Below are 17,360 nucleotides of genomic sequence, written 5' to 3'. Positions count from 1 at the left end.
CAAAACACCAGCCACTGACCTGGCAGAACTGAGCACATAAATGAAGCAGGAACAAGTGGTGGGCATCTAAATCTAATTTTGGAATTTTGCTGAAAACGTCCAAAAATCAAGTGGCGAGCATGGAGATTTTCAAACCAGAAAAACATCTTTTTGTTTCGAAAATGGACATTTCCCAGGTGTTTTGTAGACCTTTTTCTACTCAGTATGTCTATCATTTTGGACCATTAAAAAAAATCATCCAAGGATAAAACACAAAAAAAACAAAACCACTTCAATCCCATTTTTTCTTCCAAGAACAGTAGTCACTTTAATGTACAGGTGAACTTCAAATGAATTTTGGTACGTGATGTCACAGTTATAAACAAGATAAGAACACGCAGCATAAGCAAGTCAACATTAAGATCCTGTTCTAAAAATGTATTTTTTGCTGATGTTTATAACATATGGTAGGGCGAATTAAAAAGTCAATATTACACAGATCAAATGTATTCCTGAGTCAGTGGCTGTTAAAAATAATCACAACCAATAGCACAAAATAAATACACATAAATAGAAAAATCTTTTCAAAGGATTAATTTCTTTTCTATTTTTACAAAAACATAAAATGCATAACAGTGACGAGCAATGTCCTTGGCTTTGATCACAAGCTTCCAATACTGTGTCTCTGCAGTCTTTGCCACTCAGCATACCACACTGCTGGAAACAAGCACTGTTACCAAAAACATGGGCACATTTTTAGTCACCCTGCTCTGGTTCATTCTGACCACTGTGCCAGTGCTGAAAAGGTTTTTGATAAATTAAATGCTTCTGCTTCAAGTACAACATGTGTGTTCTACAAGACTCTTTCAAAACTTGGAATTCAAAAAGTTAAAAGTCAGATATTACATATACAAACATTGTACAGTTCAATGTGTCTGTACTGGAATTCCAGATGCAAAATGTTTATGTTGAAGTAGTATCAAATAAGGACTTTCCCCCTGAATACCTAGGTTAAAAAAAAAACCACTTGGTTTGGATTAATTGCTACGTAACAGTGATGATCTGATACGAGCCATTTTGCTGGGGTATCATCTTGGCTTCCGTAGTAGTTCTCGGTTTGGGCGGCCACTCAGGATCAAACAACAGCTCTTGGGCCAAGTGCATATACTTGGCTTTTGGTGTCTTCTTTGTACAAGTGAAAAGGCAGGACAAGAATGAGCCTCCCCATCGGTCCACAGTCTCCTATAAGAAATGTGAAAAAGAAATGTGTGGTTATAACATTCAACAGTCAAGAGCAACAAATATTTACAGGACTGCAGAAGCTATTCCTGATATAATTTTTTTTTTTTTTTTTTTATTGGGGGGGGGGGGGGGGGGTGAGGAGATGAAATGGGCAATAATTATGCAACAAACTGTCAAAACAAAACAAACAATGATCCAGTCCTGTCCCAGTGAGCTCAAGGATTGGGAGTCAAGACAGTGCACCAAAAACACAGATGAACTGACACAAACAACTTAAATTGTGCTTTTATCACTGCAGCCTTATTCTGTATATGCATAAGCTAAATCCAACATGCAGTTACATCGGCTGGAGCATAGGGGGTTCACACACTAGAAAGGACTTGCACTTAATTAAATGATGTGTTCAGAAAGCAGAGTTACTTACCTGTAACAAAGGTTTCTCCATAGACAGGGGATGTCTCTGCCCGATCCTGCATGTCAGCATTTTCCTCTTGCTTAGCCTTTTGGCATACTGGGCACATGCAGGAGCTTCCCGTCTTGCCAGTTTTGTCTTCAAGCTGTTTGGGTAACTGCTAGTGGGGATGGAGGGCGGATAACTGTGGCTGCATTCACCTGCTGTCTATGAAGAGCCCCTGTTACAGGTAAGTAAATCCACTTTCTCTGGAGACAAGCAGATATGATGCAGGCACACTTTCTGGTGAGTTCCAAGCTGCAGTGAATGATGGATGGTTGGCCATTATCTCAGCAGGCAATATTCAATCTTCATACCGTGAGCCGATATGGCGTGTGAGGTCTGGCTTCGATGTTGCTGTTTGGCTGGATCCTTTTCTCTAAATTAGCTTGTTAAAATAAGTTCTTTTTCTTAATACAGGGCTTCTACTATCCTTGCCTCCATTCCACTGCACTGTTGCTTTGGTTTACTTAGCTAGAGGACAGCACCAACATAAAAGATCAGTCAGAGACTTCACCTGCAAGTATGCCTACATCTTCCCTGCTTGCCTCCGGAGAATGTTCAAGACAGCAGCTTACTTTACAAACACTAACACATACTACATGTATAACATGGGTGTTAACAGAGTTTAACAGCTAACATGCCACGTAGGTCAGCATACATTAACTGCCACATTAAACAACTAATCTAGATATTCCAAATATGAGGCATGCAATAGGTGGGGATTGTGCCTTGCAATTAATGTGAGTGTTATTTCTATGGGTAACTGCTAATGGTTCCAAAACCTGGTCCTGGAGGCACCCCAGCTACTCAAGTTTTCAGGACACCCACAATTAATATTCATGAGAGAGATTTGCATGAACTACCTCCACTGCATACAAATCTCTTTCATGAATATTCATTGTGGATATCCTGAAAACCTGACTGGCTGGGGTGTCTCCAGTACCAGGTTTGGGAACCACTGTTCTAGAGAGTCACCTCTAGAGATGTAGCTCATTGTATTCAGTTTCAGCTGTTAGCACATGGTAGTAACCAGTGCCCTCTGGCTGCTCTCCCCAAAGTGCTGGAAATACTACAGGTTCTTTTTTGCAGTTAGCAGGCAATAGGTGCAAATGCTTAAGCAGTCTAGTAAATAGGCCCCATAATGCCTTAAGTTATCTAGAGTCAATGCTCCAGAAATCTTACAGGGGTTGCCCTTCGGCATCAAGTGTGTGATTATACTGCTCATCTTCAGAGGAAAAGCATGTCCTTTATTTTTTTGTGTCAATTTACAAAATAAAACTGGCATACCTTGGAATCATGTTGCCAAACATTTACTCTAAAATGTTATGCAACAAGAAGGTATTTCATACTCAGTAGGGCCACTATTAATATCTAAATAGTTATGTTAGTTTCAATGCTAAAAAATGCAGGGTTATGCATTTGGACTGCAAAAACCCAAGAGAACAGTACAGGTAAGGAGGTAAAGCACTTTTGTGCATGAAAGTGCGGGACTTAGGTGCGATCGTATGTGATGTTAAGGTGGCCAATCAGGTAGAAAAGTTAAGATGCTCGTGTGCATAGGGAGAGGAATGGCCAATATTAAACAAAGGAGGTGGTGATGCCCCTGTATAAGACTCTGGTGAGACCTCACTTTAAATACTGTGTACAATTCTGGATACCGCACCAAAATAAGAGATACAAACAGGATGGATTCAGTCCAGAGGGTGGCTACTAAATTGGTTTGTTATAAAGTGTACAGGGACAGCGTAAAAATCTCAATATGTATTACTTTGGAAGAAAGGTGGGACAGGGGAGCTATGATAGAGGCGTTTCAATACTTATGTGGCACAAATGCACAGGAGGTGAGTCTCTTTCAATTGAAAGGAAGTTCTGGAATGAGGGGGCATAGGATGAAGGTGAAAGGGGGCAGACTCAGAAGAAACCTGAGGAAATACTTCTTCACAGAAAAGGTGGTGAATTCATGGAACAGCCTCCCAGTGGAGATGATAGAGAGGAAAACTATCTGAATTCAAGAAAGCTTGGGACAAGTACATAGGATTTGTAGGGAAAGGAGGGGAAAGTAAATTGCATGAATGTGCATAGGCCATGTGGTCTTTACCTGCCTTCATTTTTCTGTTTTTATTACTCCAATCACTGGGAGACTTTCCAGTTAGTTTACTTAGTATAAATATGACCCTCTACACACCTCCAAGGACACTAAGGTCCTCCTAAGGGATATCCCTAACCACACCCTCTCCAAAAGACAATGTGATACCCGCAAGCGAGCCTTTGAGTAGCCCCCACACTCTGGAATGCACTGACTGAAAGGCTCCGTTTAACACAAGACTATCTCTACTTCAGGAAGCAGGTGAAAGTTTAGCTCTTCAACCAGGCCTTTAATGGAAGAAGTAACTAACTTCTTAGTCTCACACACAAGGAGTGACACAAGCTGCACATACTGCAGCAGGACATGTTTAACAACTCCTATCCTAGCTGAAATAACATTTAATCATCTCTCTGACCTCATGTGCAACTTTCTTTAAATAAGTCACCTTACTTTCTAACTCTTCTTATTCTCTTACCTATCTATATGTTCCATCTTTGCTTATACCCTATGCAGTCTATTAAAATGTTCTATTACATATTGTGTTGACATTGTAAGTAGTATACTATGCCAAACTTTGTATTGTTATTTGAATGTTTTTACTGCTGTCATTGTCTATTGCTCATGTTTGGTTTATTCTTGCTGTACACCACTTTGAGTGAATTCTTTCAAAAAGGAGGAAAATAAATCCTAATAAATAAATTAACATCCATAAAACCTTACACAGTACTGCAACCCACCTGTTAAGCAATTCTGACTCTTGCCCAACAGCAAGTAAACTGTCCTACTATCAACTATAAAGTAAAAGATGCAAAGTCTCAATAATTTTTAATAGTTGTACTCTTGTGTTAATATTAATTGTTTTGTAATGCTTCTTCTTAATTTGTTACGTAAGCCGCATTGAACCTGAGCTTTTTGGGAAAATGCGGGATAGAAATGTCATAACAAAAAAATATATATCTCAAAGGCATTACTCAATTTAGCAGATGCTGTTGTAAGGAATATTGCTTAAGTAATACAACTATGTTGTTGAGATTTCAGTTTATAATAGAAGTTTTTAAAGAAAAGGGCTATTTTTTTTTTCCCAAAAAGGCAAAACCGTGTGTTTATCTTTCTTTCTTGTGATCACAGCGATTTAGAGTAAATCTGCCAATTCCAACCTGTTGTGGCTGAGAGATGGGATGCCGACACTCTCCTTGCTTGTCTCGGCTGAACACAAGCTTCCAAATGACCTTATCAAGGAACCAATTCTGTGAGACATTGCAATGGATGGAAGGAATTAAAAGAAATACCAATAATTCATCATTAACAAGCAAATCAATTTTTAAGTAGTGCTTATGCTACTGAAAGTAACATTGAAAAAAATGAGACAACTGGGTTCCACATACGGTGCCAGATTGATTTAAGGGGAGCTGTCTAGTCAGAAACAATGCACATAACCCCTCTTGGCTACTGAAACACAGAATATGGGCATAGAGGAAGATCAAAAAGTCCCTCTAGTCTGCCGATTTATACTAAGCATTGCAGTACCGCAGATCTCTAGCTTTACCTTCGCTTCCTTACAACAGAAGCTCTTCTGTTCTTATCCCATGTTCTTGATTCTTGCTAATACTGTTACTCCACCACCTCTGTTTCATGCATAAACCTCCCTTCCCACCTAGTAAAAATGTACTGCCAGTATTTAGCTCCGATCTCCCTATTCATTATATTAGAAAACTAGCTGCTCATAGTCAATTACCTTACAGAGGAGAATAAATATCTGAATTTCACCATCGATTTTCATATTAAGTATATATGCGGAACCCATCTCATTTTTACAAAAGTGACTTTAAGCAGAATGCAGTCATTCTAAATCTGAAGTTATATAGCAAAAAATTAACAACTTTGGTGTTCATTCGTTAGGAAAGGCTCTATTATAGTGATAATGTGAATATTCATCTTATTCAAAATGCTTACAATAAGGATTGCTTAATGTACATGAGCACAGTGAACATCTGTACTTCAAGGACTTTTAACATGATCACTAGGGTAATTATCAAGGTCTTATGGTCAAGCTAAACAATTTCTTTGCAAGAAAAAAAAAATCCTTTGTAAGCATTATGATTTTTAAGATTCACCAGATTTTTAATCATCACTTCAGAAATGCTTTTTGAATTATTTTGACCAGGTAGGATAATTTGTTGTGTTCATTTGCTGTGTTAATAAAAGCAAATTAAAATAAATGTTTGGGATCTAAAGGATTATTGCAGGTTTCAAAAATCAACATTAAGAGATTACTTGAAAACAGGATGAAGGTTTCTCATACTTTTTATTTGTTCATGTTTCATGATTCCTTTTATTATGACTAAAAGAAGGGTCATTGCTTAATTCAGTTAACATTGCATAAAAAATAAACAAAGAACACAATAAACAGAAAAACAGAAAAAGAAATGAAACTCAGAAGCCTGCACAAAACCTGTACTGCTAATATTAAATTGCTTTTTTAATTCTTTACAACAAGCTATGCAGGCTACAGTGCAGCAAGATCTCTGCATTCTTTGTTTAAAAGAAGCCTACGGTAAAACTGGGAACTTTTTTGAAGAACCTTTTCTCTCACTAGCTCTCTTCATAGGGCAGAAACGAAACCTAAAGTATGAACAGGACTGCCTTCTGTTCAGAACAGCTTGCCTAAAATCTCTCCCTCGCCTTCCTCACCCATCTCAGTGTTTTTCAGGTGCAGTCATAACTTCTTGCAGCTTTACCCCAATTAGATTATGTGGTCCTCATCGCAAAAGCCAGCACCTTGCCACTTTAGCTAAATACCTTGTATTTGTTTCTTCTTGTGCCTCTTGACTAGATTTTAAGCTCAGAGTAATACAACTGCCCATTTTATTCTCTGTACAGCAATTCATACATAACATGAACACAAACCTAGTGAAGGCCAATGTACCTTAGTCATTTTCATTACATTAGCAAGTTAATGGCCCAAGACCTGAAAATGAGTTTTGTGTTAATTTACAATCATTAAAGTTAGCATGTTAATGCTAACATCAAAAACTTAAATCAGATTCCTCTGATACTCTGTGCCTTACAGTTTGCCATGTCTCTTCTTATATGTGCACAGCTTCTACTTCTGACCCTTGTAAATTATGATGGACGACATTCATTCTGCCTCAAAAATCTGACGTAAAGTTAGAGCTACAAGCTCCGCAATAGATTTACTAAAGTGTGCTACATCGTTAGTACACACAATCACAGTGCCAGGAAAAACCCTACAATTGCAGGGAAGGGGGTAGGAATTCTCTGTCATCAACAGATACTAATGAAGAATAGGACACACCATTGATAATAATTCCCCAATACTGAAAATCAAACACATACAAAAAAATCCCATAAATCACACGGGAAACAAAATGAAGATTTTTGGCTTGAATACCCTTAGTAATTAGGTTCCATTAGATAAAATGGGATCCATGGTAAATTATGTGTGGTAATGCCTTTTAGTAAACCTAGCACTTAGTGTAAAATAAACAGAATAACATTTAGCTATTTGACTCAAGTGGTAACATCTGTTAATAGTGTTTTCTTTCTTAGTACTAATGTCAACAACACAACCTGGAGGTGAGTGGAAAGTCCATCTAGTTGCACCATCTAGCTGGATCATGTTAAAATAAGAACTAGACAGAAGTAATATCTATTAAAAAAAATAACACAACCCACATCAGAAGTTCACAGCCCCAAGGTAATGCTTAAAATCAAAGAACAAGATTTGAAAATTAGATTTATTTATAAATAAATGAGACTGCATTCATGGTGAGTGCTACAATAAAATGTTGCATGGTGCTTGCGTTCATGCAGTATTGTTTTGTTTGCAGTAAAGGTGCCAAAAGGGCAACGACATTTCATAATCTCTCTATATAAAATAGCTTGCTTTACAATGTTTATGAAAAACTGCATTCCAGCAATTAATACAATGCAGATACAGTCAGCCATCAATACAGGAAAACACTAAACATGTAAATATGAAAAGTTGATAAAATCCAATTTTATACTGACATGAAGTCTAAAGACAAAGACACGACAGTCACCCTTGTTGGCAAGCTACACAAACATCAACCTTCCAGGCAGACTGAGTTCTCTTGGGATGTTTGAGATGGAAATCTGCTATTGCTGAAACGGACACCAGCATTTGAATTAACCCATTAGTGCCCAAAATTCCCATACTAAAATCCCATATGAGAACGTTGGGCACTAATAGGTTAAAAGATGAGATGCAGCCATTTCAATCCAGGAAAATGAAATGTTGAATATGGAAGGTCAAGGAGAAATTAGGTCTTAACAGTTAATTTTCTTTCAATTAGTCCTTCCCACTAATTCAGAACCTGTGGGATAGTTGCGACTATCAACAAGCAGGTGGAGACAGAGAACTGAAAACTGAGCTGAGACCTCTCTCTTGGCATCCAGTCCAGCTCCTCAATATTTACATAGACAAGCAGTAACGAGAAACTCAGAATAAAAACAACCACTTTAAACAACTTGTAATCTAACACTAAACAGATAAGCAAACACCTGTGGACTTCTCTCATCTCTGGACAACTTGTACAGAACAAGGGATATGCAGGTATTTCACCCATTACCTTCACACCAACTGGGGAGTCCACGTGATGCGATGAGCTGAGCAGACGTGCAGTGCTGCAGCTCGTGGGCCTCAACCCCGTACTCTTAAAAATACTGCTCAAAAAACATTAATAAAATAGCCGCCGGCTACAGCATAACTGCATGGACAAATACCTGAACAAAACCCCGATTGGAATGGCGCTTCGGACCGGGAAAAAAGAGAAAGAAAAGGTTAAGTTGCCTGCCTCCGAGTCTAAAATGGCGGGCGAACCACAACAATGTGAACAAGCATTTTCGACGTCGCAACTGGAGCAACTAACAGCCGCGGTGGCGAAGGCCTGGCAGCCTCGGTGGGACACTGTTGAACAAAAAATAGACACTTTCCACGCTAAGTTGGAGGGACTGGAGACCCGCGCGGAAGATCTCTCTGTGCGGGTTTCGGCTTTAGAAGATGACTCACAGGCCTATAGCGTGGACATCCGCGAAATTAAACAACAGCTCCAGGAGCATTACGATAAACTGGAGGACTTAGAAAACCGCTCCAGGAGGAACAATGTGCGCATTGTAGGCATCTCGGAAAACATACCGGACAGAAATTTAGTGCCTTGGCTCACAGACTGGCTATCTAAAGAATTGGCCTTATCAGACTCCCTTGGGCCTTTAGTACTTGAGCGCGCACACCGCGTGGGACGCAAAACTGATAGTCAAAAGAGACCTCGTGTCATAGTGGCGCGAGTGCTCAACTACCGCTCTAAAATGGAAATACTGAATGGATTTAAGATTAGGAGGGGAGACTTAACACACGAGGGGCGCCCAGTTTTGATGTTTCAGGACTACTCCTTTGGCGTACAAGAGCAACGGAAAAAATTCCATCAGATACCTTCACACCAACTAAACATCTCAGAAGCTTTGGGCAGGCCTCTGAATACTGGGAAGGACTAATTTCTCCTTCCATTTCGTAGCTTCCCACTCACTATTCCTAAACCTGTGGGATGTTCAAAAGCAATCCCTAGAGTGGGTGGGAACTTGGAGCCGAAGCCCCAAAACTGGCTTCTGAGCATGCCGCAACGGCCACCCTGTAGTGTTTGGTAAAGGTATAGGGCCTCGACCATGACTCCATCTTGCAAATATCCGCCGGATACATTAAGGTAGTCTCCACCCAGGATGTCGTGTACATCTCCTAGAATGAACTTAGGCCTGAGTAGTCTGCTGCCCAGCAAGCAAATAAGCTGACCCGATAGTCTCCTTCAGCCATTTAGAAATTGTGGGCTTGGAAGCCAGGAGGCCAAGCCTCTGTTTACCAAAAAGCACAGTTTGTCCAATTTGTGAAACTCATTTGTGACTTCCAAATATCTAATGAGGATGCAATGCACATCGACAAGCTTCAAGGAAGAATACTGAGCCTCTTTATCCTCTCTGCAAAAGGACAGAAGCTTCACAGATTGGTCGAGATGAAATGCTGATATCACTTTTGGAATAAAGGAAGGAACCGTGCACAAGGAGACCCCGCCTCCAAAAAATAATCCCGACAAAAGAGAGTCTGAAGCTCCGAAACCCTATGTGCCAATGCAAAAGCCACTGTCTTTAGTATAAAATCTATCAAGGAAGCCTTCCAGAGTGGCCTCAAAAGGCGGCTTCTGAAGAGTCAGAAGGACTAAATTAAAGTTCCACTCTGGTCACAGCATACTCCAATTTGTAACCTTCTGTAAGAATATCCAGAACCCATTGGTCTGACATGATTTTGGTCCACTTCTCCTGAAACTCCTGAAGACATCCTCCCATCAGAAGAGAAAAGTGGACCGGCCTCATCACTGCAAAGCTCAGGAGACACTGGGTGCTCTAGCTGACAGAGGACAACTTCCTGTCTACACAAAAGGAAGATTGGCATGCCTGAAAGCGGGACTTCTGACCACATTGCTGATGACAAAGCAGGTACAGTCTGCTGTTTCAAAATCGAGATTGAGAGCCCCCTAAGGGCAGGTGACCAGAAGCTTTCGGGTTATCCTCTGGCAACTGCTGTGGCTTAGTTTCCCCTAGTTGTTTCACCAAGTTACCGAGATCTTCTCCAAATAGCCACTTGCCCCGAAAGGGCAGTTTACCTAGACATGACACTGATGCCACAACCAGAATTGCCGATGTGCCTTGACAAATGCATACTGCAGGCCTTAACCTGTAACGTCATAAATAGTATCCACCAAGTAGGCCTACTCAGCTTCCAGCTGGGTGTTATGGTGTCCATCTTGTGTTACCGACTACTAATGCCACTTTAGGCATGCTCTTGCCATGAACGAGATGCACACTGTCCCTTGAAGGCCCAAAGAGGCCACTTCAAAGGCTTGTTTCAGCGAGCCTTCTAGTTTCCTATCCTGTTGAACTTTTAGGGCAATGCCCCCTTCCACCAGCAAGCTGGTCTTCCCACTCTCAGCCCTGCATCTGGTAAGACCCATTCATCTGTAATCAGGGCCTGAAAGTCTAGATGCATTGGGAAGGCCTCAGGAGGACCTTTAAGTCACCTCATGATCAACGAAGATGGAACTCCTAACACCAAAGCAAAAGCTCCTCAACAGAGAGCACTGCTAGTGCCTCAGAAATAAAAGTACTGAGCTCCTCTTTATGAAACAACCTCAGTACTTTCAGATCATCCCCTGCCTTAGAAGGGAGCGCTCCCTCCTCCAACAGCTCCTTCAACAATGACTCCTCTGAATAGACCGCATCCATTAAGGAGGGAGAAGCAGAGATAGCCTCATCTGCCTACTCCTGGAGGTCTAAATGAGATCTCTTAGGAGTCAGAGGCTGACAGTGGGGCGAGAAACTGAAGCACGTTACAGCAATTCTGACTGTCCCTTTCTCAGTAAATAGGGCTGGCAAAAAAACAATATAAACTCCGGGGAAAAAAAAACAAAGATCCTGATGCAGCTGAATGCTCTGTTGGGCCCTGAGGCAGTAAAACGGCAGCTGTGCATGATCAGAGGTTGCTCCTCAATGCTAGTCAGCCATGACAAAATGGCACCCGTTACCACGCTCTCCTGCATCAAACTGCACACCAGCCCTGCTGGAGAGTGCAAAGATCAGGCATATTTGGATGATGTAACAAATCCGATGATGTGCTGCCGCCCACCGTTTCCTCAGAGTCCTACAGGATTATTAGAGAGTGTGCACACTAATACCCTGACACCAGCCGGAAGGGGGTCCCACAACAGAAACACTGCTTAACTGCCTCTGCAGGAGTTGCTTTTCACCCTGTCACAAGCGCAGCACAAAGTGTACCCAAGCAGTGAGTCAGGATCCCTCCCCTACACCAAGTAGAACTTGCAGCCCTCCGAGTGGTTCAGAGTCAAACTTACCACTGCTGGCTGCTCTCCCCAAGCTCACAGTCTCTACAAGTCTTACAACAGATGAGAAAGGATCAGGACTGATACTCTGTCTCATGCTCTCCAGCAAACCTCTTTCCCTCCTTTCCTTTTTTTTTTTTAAGATTGCTGTGCTGGAAAAGGAGAGCTCCACAGAAACAGGGGCGAGGTGAAGAGAAGGGAAAAGTAAATTTGCAGCCACCAGAGACAGGGACCTGAAGACCTCCGGATATGACTCTGCAGACTCAAGCCACCCACAAAACGCAACTGGGGACCAGTTGACCAGGAGGCATATTTTCAAAGCACTTAGCCTTCCAAAGTTCCATAGAAACCTATGGAACTTTGGAAGGCTAAGTGCTTTGAAAATGAGCCCGCAAGTAGACCAGGAGCAAAAAGTGTGTCTGTCCACCTGCTGGAGATAGAAAATACTGAGGAACAGGACTGGATGCCAAGAGAAATATGGTCTCAGCTCAGCTTTCAGTTCTCTATCTCCATCTACTGGTTGATGAACACAACTATCCTACAGATTCTGAAGTACTAGGAAGTTATGCAATGGAATGGTTAGTTTGAATTACTTACCTCCACTAATAAAGAAACAACCGAATTGACAACGATAAGGATCAGCATTCTGATACGCCATTCATATGGTACACAAACCAGCTTCAAAGAAAAGTTATTAAACAGTGTGAATTTATAAGTATGAAAATGATACATACTTCACTGCACAAATTACTTAATACAACTGGATAAATCTAAAGACAACGCACTAAAAATATGTTTTGTTGCTTCAAAACTAACACAGAACTAGACTTTTCACTAGGCTGGATGCAAGAAAGGTTCACCTGTGCCATTCCTCATTTGCAAAAAGCACCACAAAGCTACTGCAGGATCCAAGGACCTTTCATGAAGATCAAGAAATTTGGTTTAACTTGACTATTTTATTCTGAATTCTGGTAGATATGTGGCCATGAAACACTAATATCGCTAAACTCCTTATGTTTGCTGCTTTTCTACAGCAGGACAAGGTCCTGCGCCCTCTTGTTTAAGTAGCACATGTCCACTCAGCTATCTGTTGAATAAGATTTACTTTATCTTTTAGATCCTTATACATAGTAACATAGTAGATGACGGCAGAAAAAGACCTGCACTGTCCATCCAGTCTGCCCAACAAGATAACTCATATTTGCTGCTTTTTGTGTATACCCTACTTTGATTTGTACCTGTGCTCTTCAGGGCACAAACCGTATAAGTCTGCCCAGCACTATCCCCGCCTCCCAACCACCAGCCCTGCCTCCCAACCACCGGCTCTGGCACAGACCGTACAAGTCTGTCCAGCATTATCCCCGCCTCCCAACCACCAGTCCCGCTTCCCACCACCGGCTCTGGCACAGACCGTATAAGTCTGCCCAGCACTATCCCCGCCTCCCAACCACCAGCCCCGCCTCCCGATCTTGACTAAGCTCCTGAGGATCCATTCCTTCGGCACAGGATTCCTTTATGCTTATCCCACGCATGTTTGAATTCCGTTACCGTTTTCATTTCCACCACCTCCCGCGGGAGGGCATTCCAAGCATCCACTACTCTCTCCGTGAAAAAATACTTCCCGACATTTTTCTTGAGTCTGCCCCCCTTCAATCTCATTTCATGTCCTCTCGTTCTACCATCTTCCCATCTCCGGAAAAGGTTCGTTTGCGGATTAATACCTTTCAAATATTTGAACGGCTGTATCATATCACCCCTGTTTCTCCTTTCCTCCAGAGTATACATGTTTAGTTCAGCAAGTCTCTCCTCATACGTCTTGTAACGCAAATCCCATACCATTCTCGTAGTGATATGACTGGGGCCAGGGAAGTGTTGAATGGAGATGGGGGGGTCTTGATTAAGATGTGGGGAGAGCCAACTTGGGATCCGGGATGGGGGGGGGTGTCCAGCCTGTAACAGGGACAGCTCCACTGCAACATTTATCTATCTACAGTGGTCACTACCTCATTAAGTATGGTGCCTGATAGCACGAGTGCTCCCACTCTGTCTGGCAATGGATGTAACGCTGCGCCCTGTGTGCTAAATGCAGAACAGATGCGAGGCACACCCCCTGCATACTGCAAAGGCTTTGCTCTTTCAATGCATTCAGTTTTGCATATGGTGCACAATAAGTGCAAAAACTTACCACTCTCTAGTAATCATGCCTCACTGTGCCACTGCACAGTATGCTTTAGATTTTACTTTATTTGCTACTAATTACACTCCTAGAGACATAAAGAGGTATTGATCTGGTAGAAACTGTTACATCTGGGAAACAAAAATAGATTTTTCATTTAACAAGTTTGGAATCCGATTGGTTAAATTCATCCATTGGACTTTCTTCTGGATATTGGTAGCCAATTGGCTGGTTCTTATCATGCGTTTCCTGATACAATCCTTTATATACTCCTCTGCCATCCTCAGAGAGGGGATGTGGACAGAGTGCTGCTATAAGGTCTGGATGTGGAGAGTTGTGCCTGTTTGGGATTCTTTGCCAATCTTTTTGATGATATTGCTTGATTTGCAGAGTTAAAGGGAGGCTTTGGAACCCTGAAGACTTCCATTTTTGAACCTGTCTTTTCTCCCATGCCAAATATGATTCTGTTACGTTTTTAGAGCTATTTTGCTAACAGATAGCCAGACATTTTCAACCTCTTAAGTATAATTTCTTTTTAATGCTCTTTTTGGTTGAAAGAATAAAGATGATTTTTTTGGTATGTTAGGCACTCTCTCTATAACTGTGATTAAAAAAAAGTCTATAAACTTACCTCTTTTCTTTTTATAAAAATGTCTATTTTATGCTTTATTAGCCAACTAATGTATAGAAGGAACCAACAGACCCTACTTGTTAGATTTTTTTCCTTTAGGGGATATGCAATTGGGAAATGTTGAATAATGTAATCAGGAGGGGTTGGGAGGAATCAGGAAGGGGGTTTGTGCATATGGGTAGGGCCACTGCGGCAATATCCTGTTTATTTATTTTATTTGGGGTCGTATCACACTATCTAGAACTGCATGCAACACAGTGCCTCAGCAGTATGGCTCTACCCTGTGTGGTAAATGCAGGGCAGATGCTGGGCATGCTTCCTGCATTTACTGCATGGTAACTTTTGCTTTAACATGTAAGTGCTAAATCTTGTCATACTTTAGTAGAAGATTGCCAAAGTATCTAGTTTCTGTAAATAAGATTTTTCTTGGTCCTACAGTTTCATAGCAGTACCGCAACAAGAATCTTATCAAATAAAGAGAAACCTCTGTCTCATTTTCTGATCAGAATTTCCTGTATAAATGTATAATCCAGCTTGTGCCAGGCACTTTACATCTTAATCAGTTAACAGTCATCATTAAATAGTACCAGCAATTCTGACTAATGTAAAACATTCTTACTACCTCATTAATAGATTTCAATTCATTCCCTAAGTCAACTCTTCAGTTATAATTCACATAGAGGGGCATAATCAAACGGCGCCGGCGATCTATTTTGGTGGCGCCGCAACAGCTGGCCGGAACCGTATTATCGAATAAGATGGCCAGCCAACTTTTGTTTCGACAATACGGTTGGGGCCGGCCAAATGCCACAGATCGCCGGGTTTGAGATGGCCGACTTTGTTTTTCAGCGATAATGGAAACTGGAACCGGCCATCTCAAACCTGGCCAAATCCAAGGCATTTGGCCGTGGGAGGGGCCAGCATTCGTAGTGCACTGGTACTTCTGGATGTTTAGATCTTGCTGATCAGTTATGTCATGACTCACTTGTTCAGGAGTGCTGCACCCTGCGATACCGTCCCGAGAAACGCCCAAGAAAGACCTCACACAAATGTGTTTCCCCGAAAATAAGACACTGTCTTATATTTATTTTTCCTCCCCAAAACGCGCTAGGTCTTATTTTCGGGGGGATGTCTTATTTTCTGGGAAACATCGGTGGCCCCCCCCCCCCCACCCGAGGTCGCCGGGCCCCCCCTCCGTCACTCCCGGAACTAACCTGAAGCTCCTTTCACCTTCACAAGTTCGGATTCGGAGCAGCAAGCAGCAGTGCAGACCTCTCCTTCCTTCCATGTCCCGCCCTCGCCTGACGTTACGTTACGTCAGGCGAGAGCGGGACATGGAAGGAAGGCAAGGTCTGCCCTGCTGCACCGAATCCGAACTTGCGAAGGTGAAAGGAGCTTCAGGTTAGTTCCGGGAGCGACGGAGGGGGGGCGACCTCAGGTGGCTCTCGGCAGCCCTGCTTAAAAAAAAAAAGTTTGGTAGGTCTTACTTTTGGGGGGATGTCTTATATTTTAAATTTGCAGGAAAACCCCGGTAGGTCATATTTTCGGGGTAGGTCCTATTTTCGGGGAAACACGGTATGGCACTGAAAATTGCCCTGAGCTCCAGCTTGTTGATGTGAAAGTCTTTTCTTGCTTGGCCAGTTATCTTCAGTATGGTATATTGAGATGAGCTCCCCAGTTCTTGTTGAAGCATGTGCACTAAGTCTAATCTGGTACCAAGGACGAAGAAAGGGAAGGCCAGTAGTCAAACTGCTTGGGACCACCTACTTGCAAAGAGCAATACTTATTGCTACAAAAACAATTGTGTGAGCATGTAGCTTGATCCCACTGAAATTTTAATTCCCACCAAGCTCTTTGCATGTGGAGATAAGCAAACAGCACTACAATAACCATGAAGGCTATATGGCTCTGTCCTCATAAAAACAAGCAGACACTTCTATTGCTGAAGATACGTGTTGGATATCTATTAAACTGACATGTTCTATCTGGAGTCAGAAAACCTTGTTCTAGATTGTATTTGGTACGGCTTTTATGAAAAAAATGTCTGGGATGGTTGAAGATGATTTTTGGTAACTATAAGAAATCTCAGCAATTCTAAAAGTTAATCATTGCCTGAGGGGCTACAATGACCCTGAGACACAAGGTCCCCCTGTTATAAGCCAGTCATCCAGGTAGGGAAAAACATTAATCTTAGTGCTGCAAAATCAACTCAAACTACCAATAGGCACTCAGTAAACACTCCTGGAGCAGCAGACAGTAGTACTTTATATTATAAATAGCTAGAAATCAATGTAGTCTAAGGTGTTCCTATAATTTAGGTGCATCATACACATACAGGCATCTTTTAAAATCCAGTAAACACACCCCATCTCCCTTACTGAGAAATTCACAATCCTTCCCTAAGAAATTCATATTGAAATTTTCCTTTACCAGAAATCTGTTGAGGAAAACAGATCTAGAGTAAGGTAGAGATTTCCTGAAGTACTTTGAATAGAATCCCTCATTTGTTTGAGATAGAACTGGAATGCAGGAGAGACTAGCATTCTATCTGTAGACGTTTGACTGACTGAGGATTGATTGCATCAGCTGAGTAGCCGGAATTTGGCTGAAGCACAACCATCTTCCTTGCCAGTTCCTGTAAGAGATCAGGCAATCTCCCATGGGCCAAGCATGAGTGAACCAGCAAGAAAATGTGGTGCTTTCTGAACCCTTGCATCAAAAGGACAATTTCTTTACTTGAGGAAGCAGCTGAAGCTCGCCTCGTCCCTCTACCTAGACCTTTGAAATGCTGAGTCTGGCTGTCATCTGATACTTTCCTCATAGAAGGCTCATAAATAAACTGAGTGGCTTGGGGATGGGACCTGAGG

General features: G+C 41.8%; 1 protein-coding gene across 6 annotated transcripts in view; it reads right to left on the bottom strand.

Moving 5' to 3' along the window:
- Positions 1-284: 284 nt before the first annotated feature.
- ATP13A3 (ATPase 13A3) overlaps positions 285-17,360 on the bottom strand; it is a 131,386-nt gene continuing 114,310 nt past the window's right edge. For 5 of the 6 annotated variants that reach the window (XM_030215583.1, XM_030215581.1, XM_030215585.1 and 2 more), the window contains 3 exons: positions 12,284-12,364; positions 4,919-5,008; positions 285-1,221 (listed from right to left, as the gene is read on the bottom strand). In XM_030215583.1, coding sequence (XP_030071443.1) covers positions 1,024-1,221; positions 4,919-5,008; positions 12,284-12,364 — 369 coding nt within the window. In that variant the 3' untranslated portion in view covers positions 285-1,023. The remainder of the gene's footprint in view (positions 1,222-4,918; positions 5,009-12,283; positions 12,365-17,360) is intronic. The other variant, XM_030215587.1, reaches the window with a different exon arrangement.

The sequence above is a fragment of the Microcaecilia unicolor genome, chromosome 10 (assembly GCF_901765095.1).
Source record: "Microcaecilia unicolor chromosome 10, aMicUni1.1, whole genome shotgun sequence".
NCBI classification, from domain to species: domain Eukaryota; kingdom Metazoa; phylum Chordata; class Amphibia; order Gymnophiona; family Siphonopidae; genus Microcaecilia; species Microcaecilia unicolor.
The sequence above is the reverse complement of the archived record's forward strand: the minus strand, read 5'-3'. Positions and strand labels throughout refer to the sequence as shown.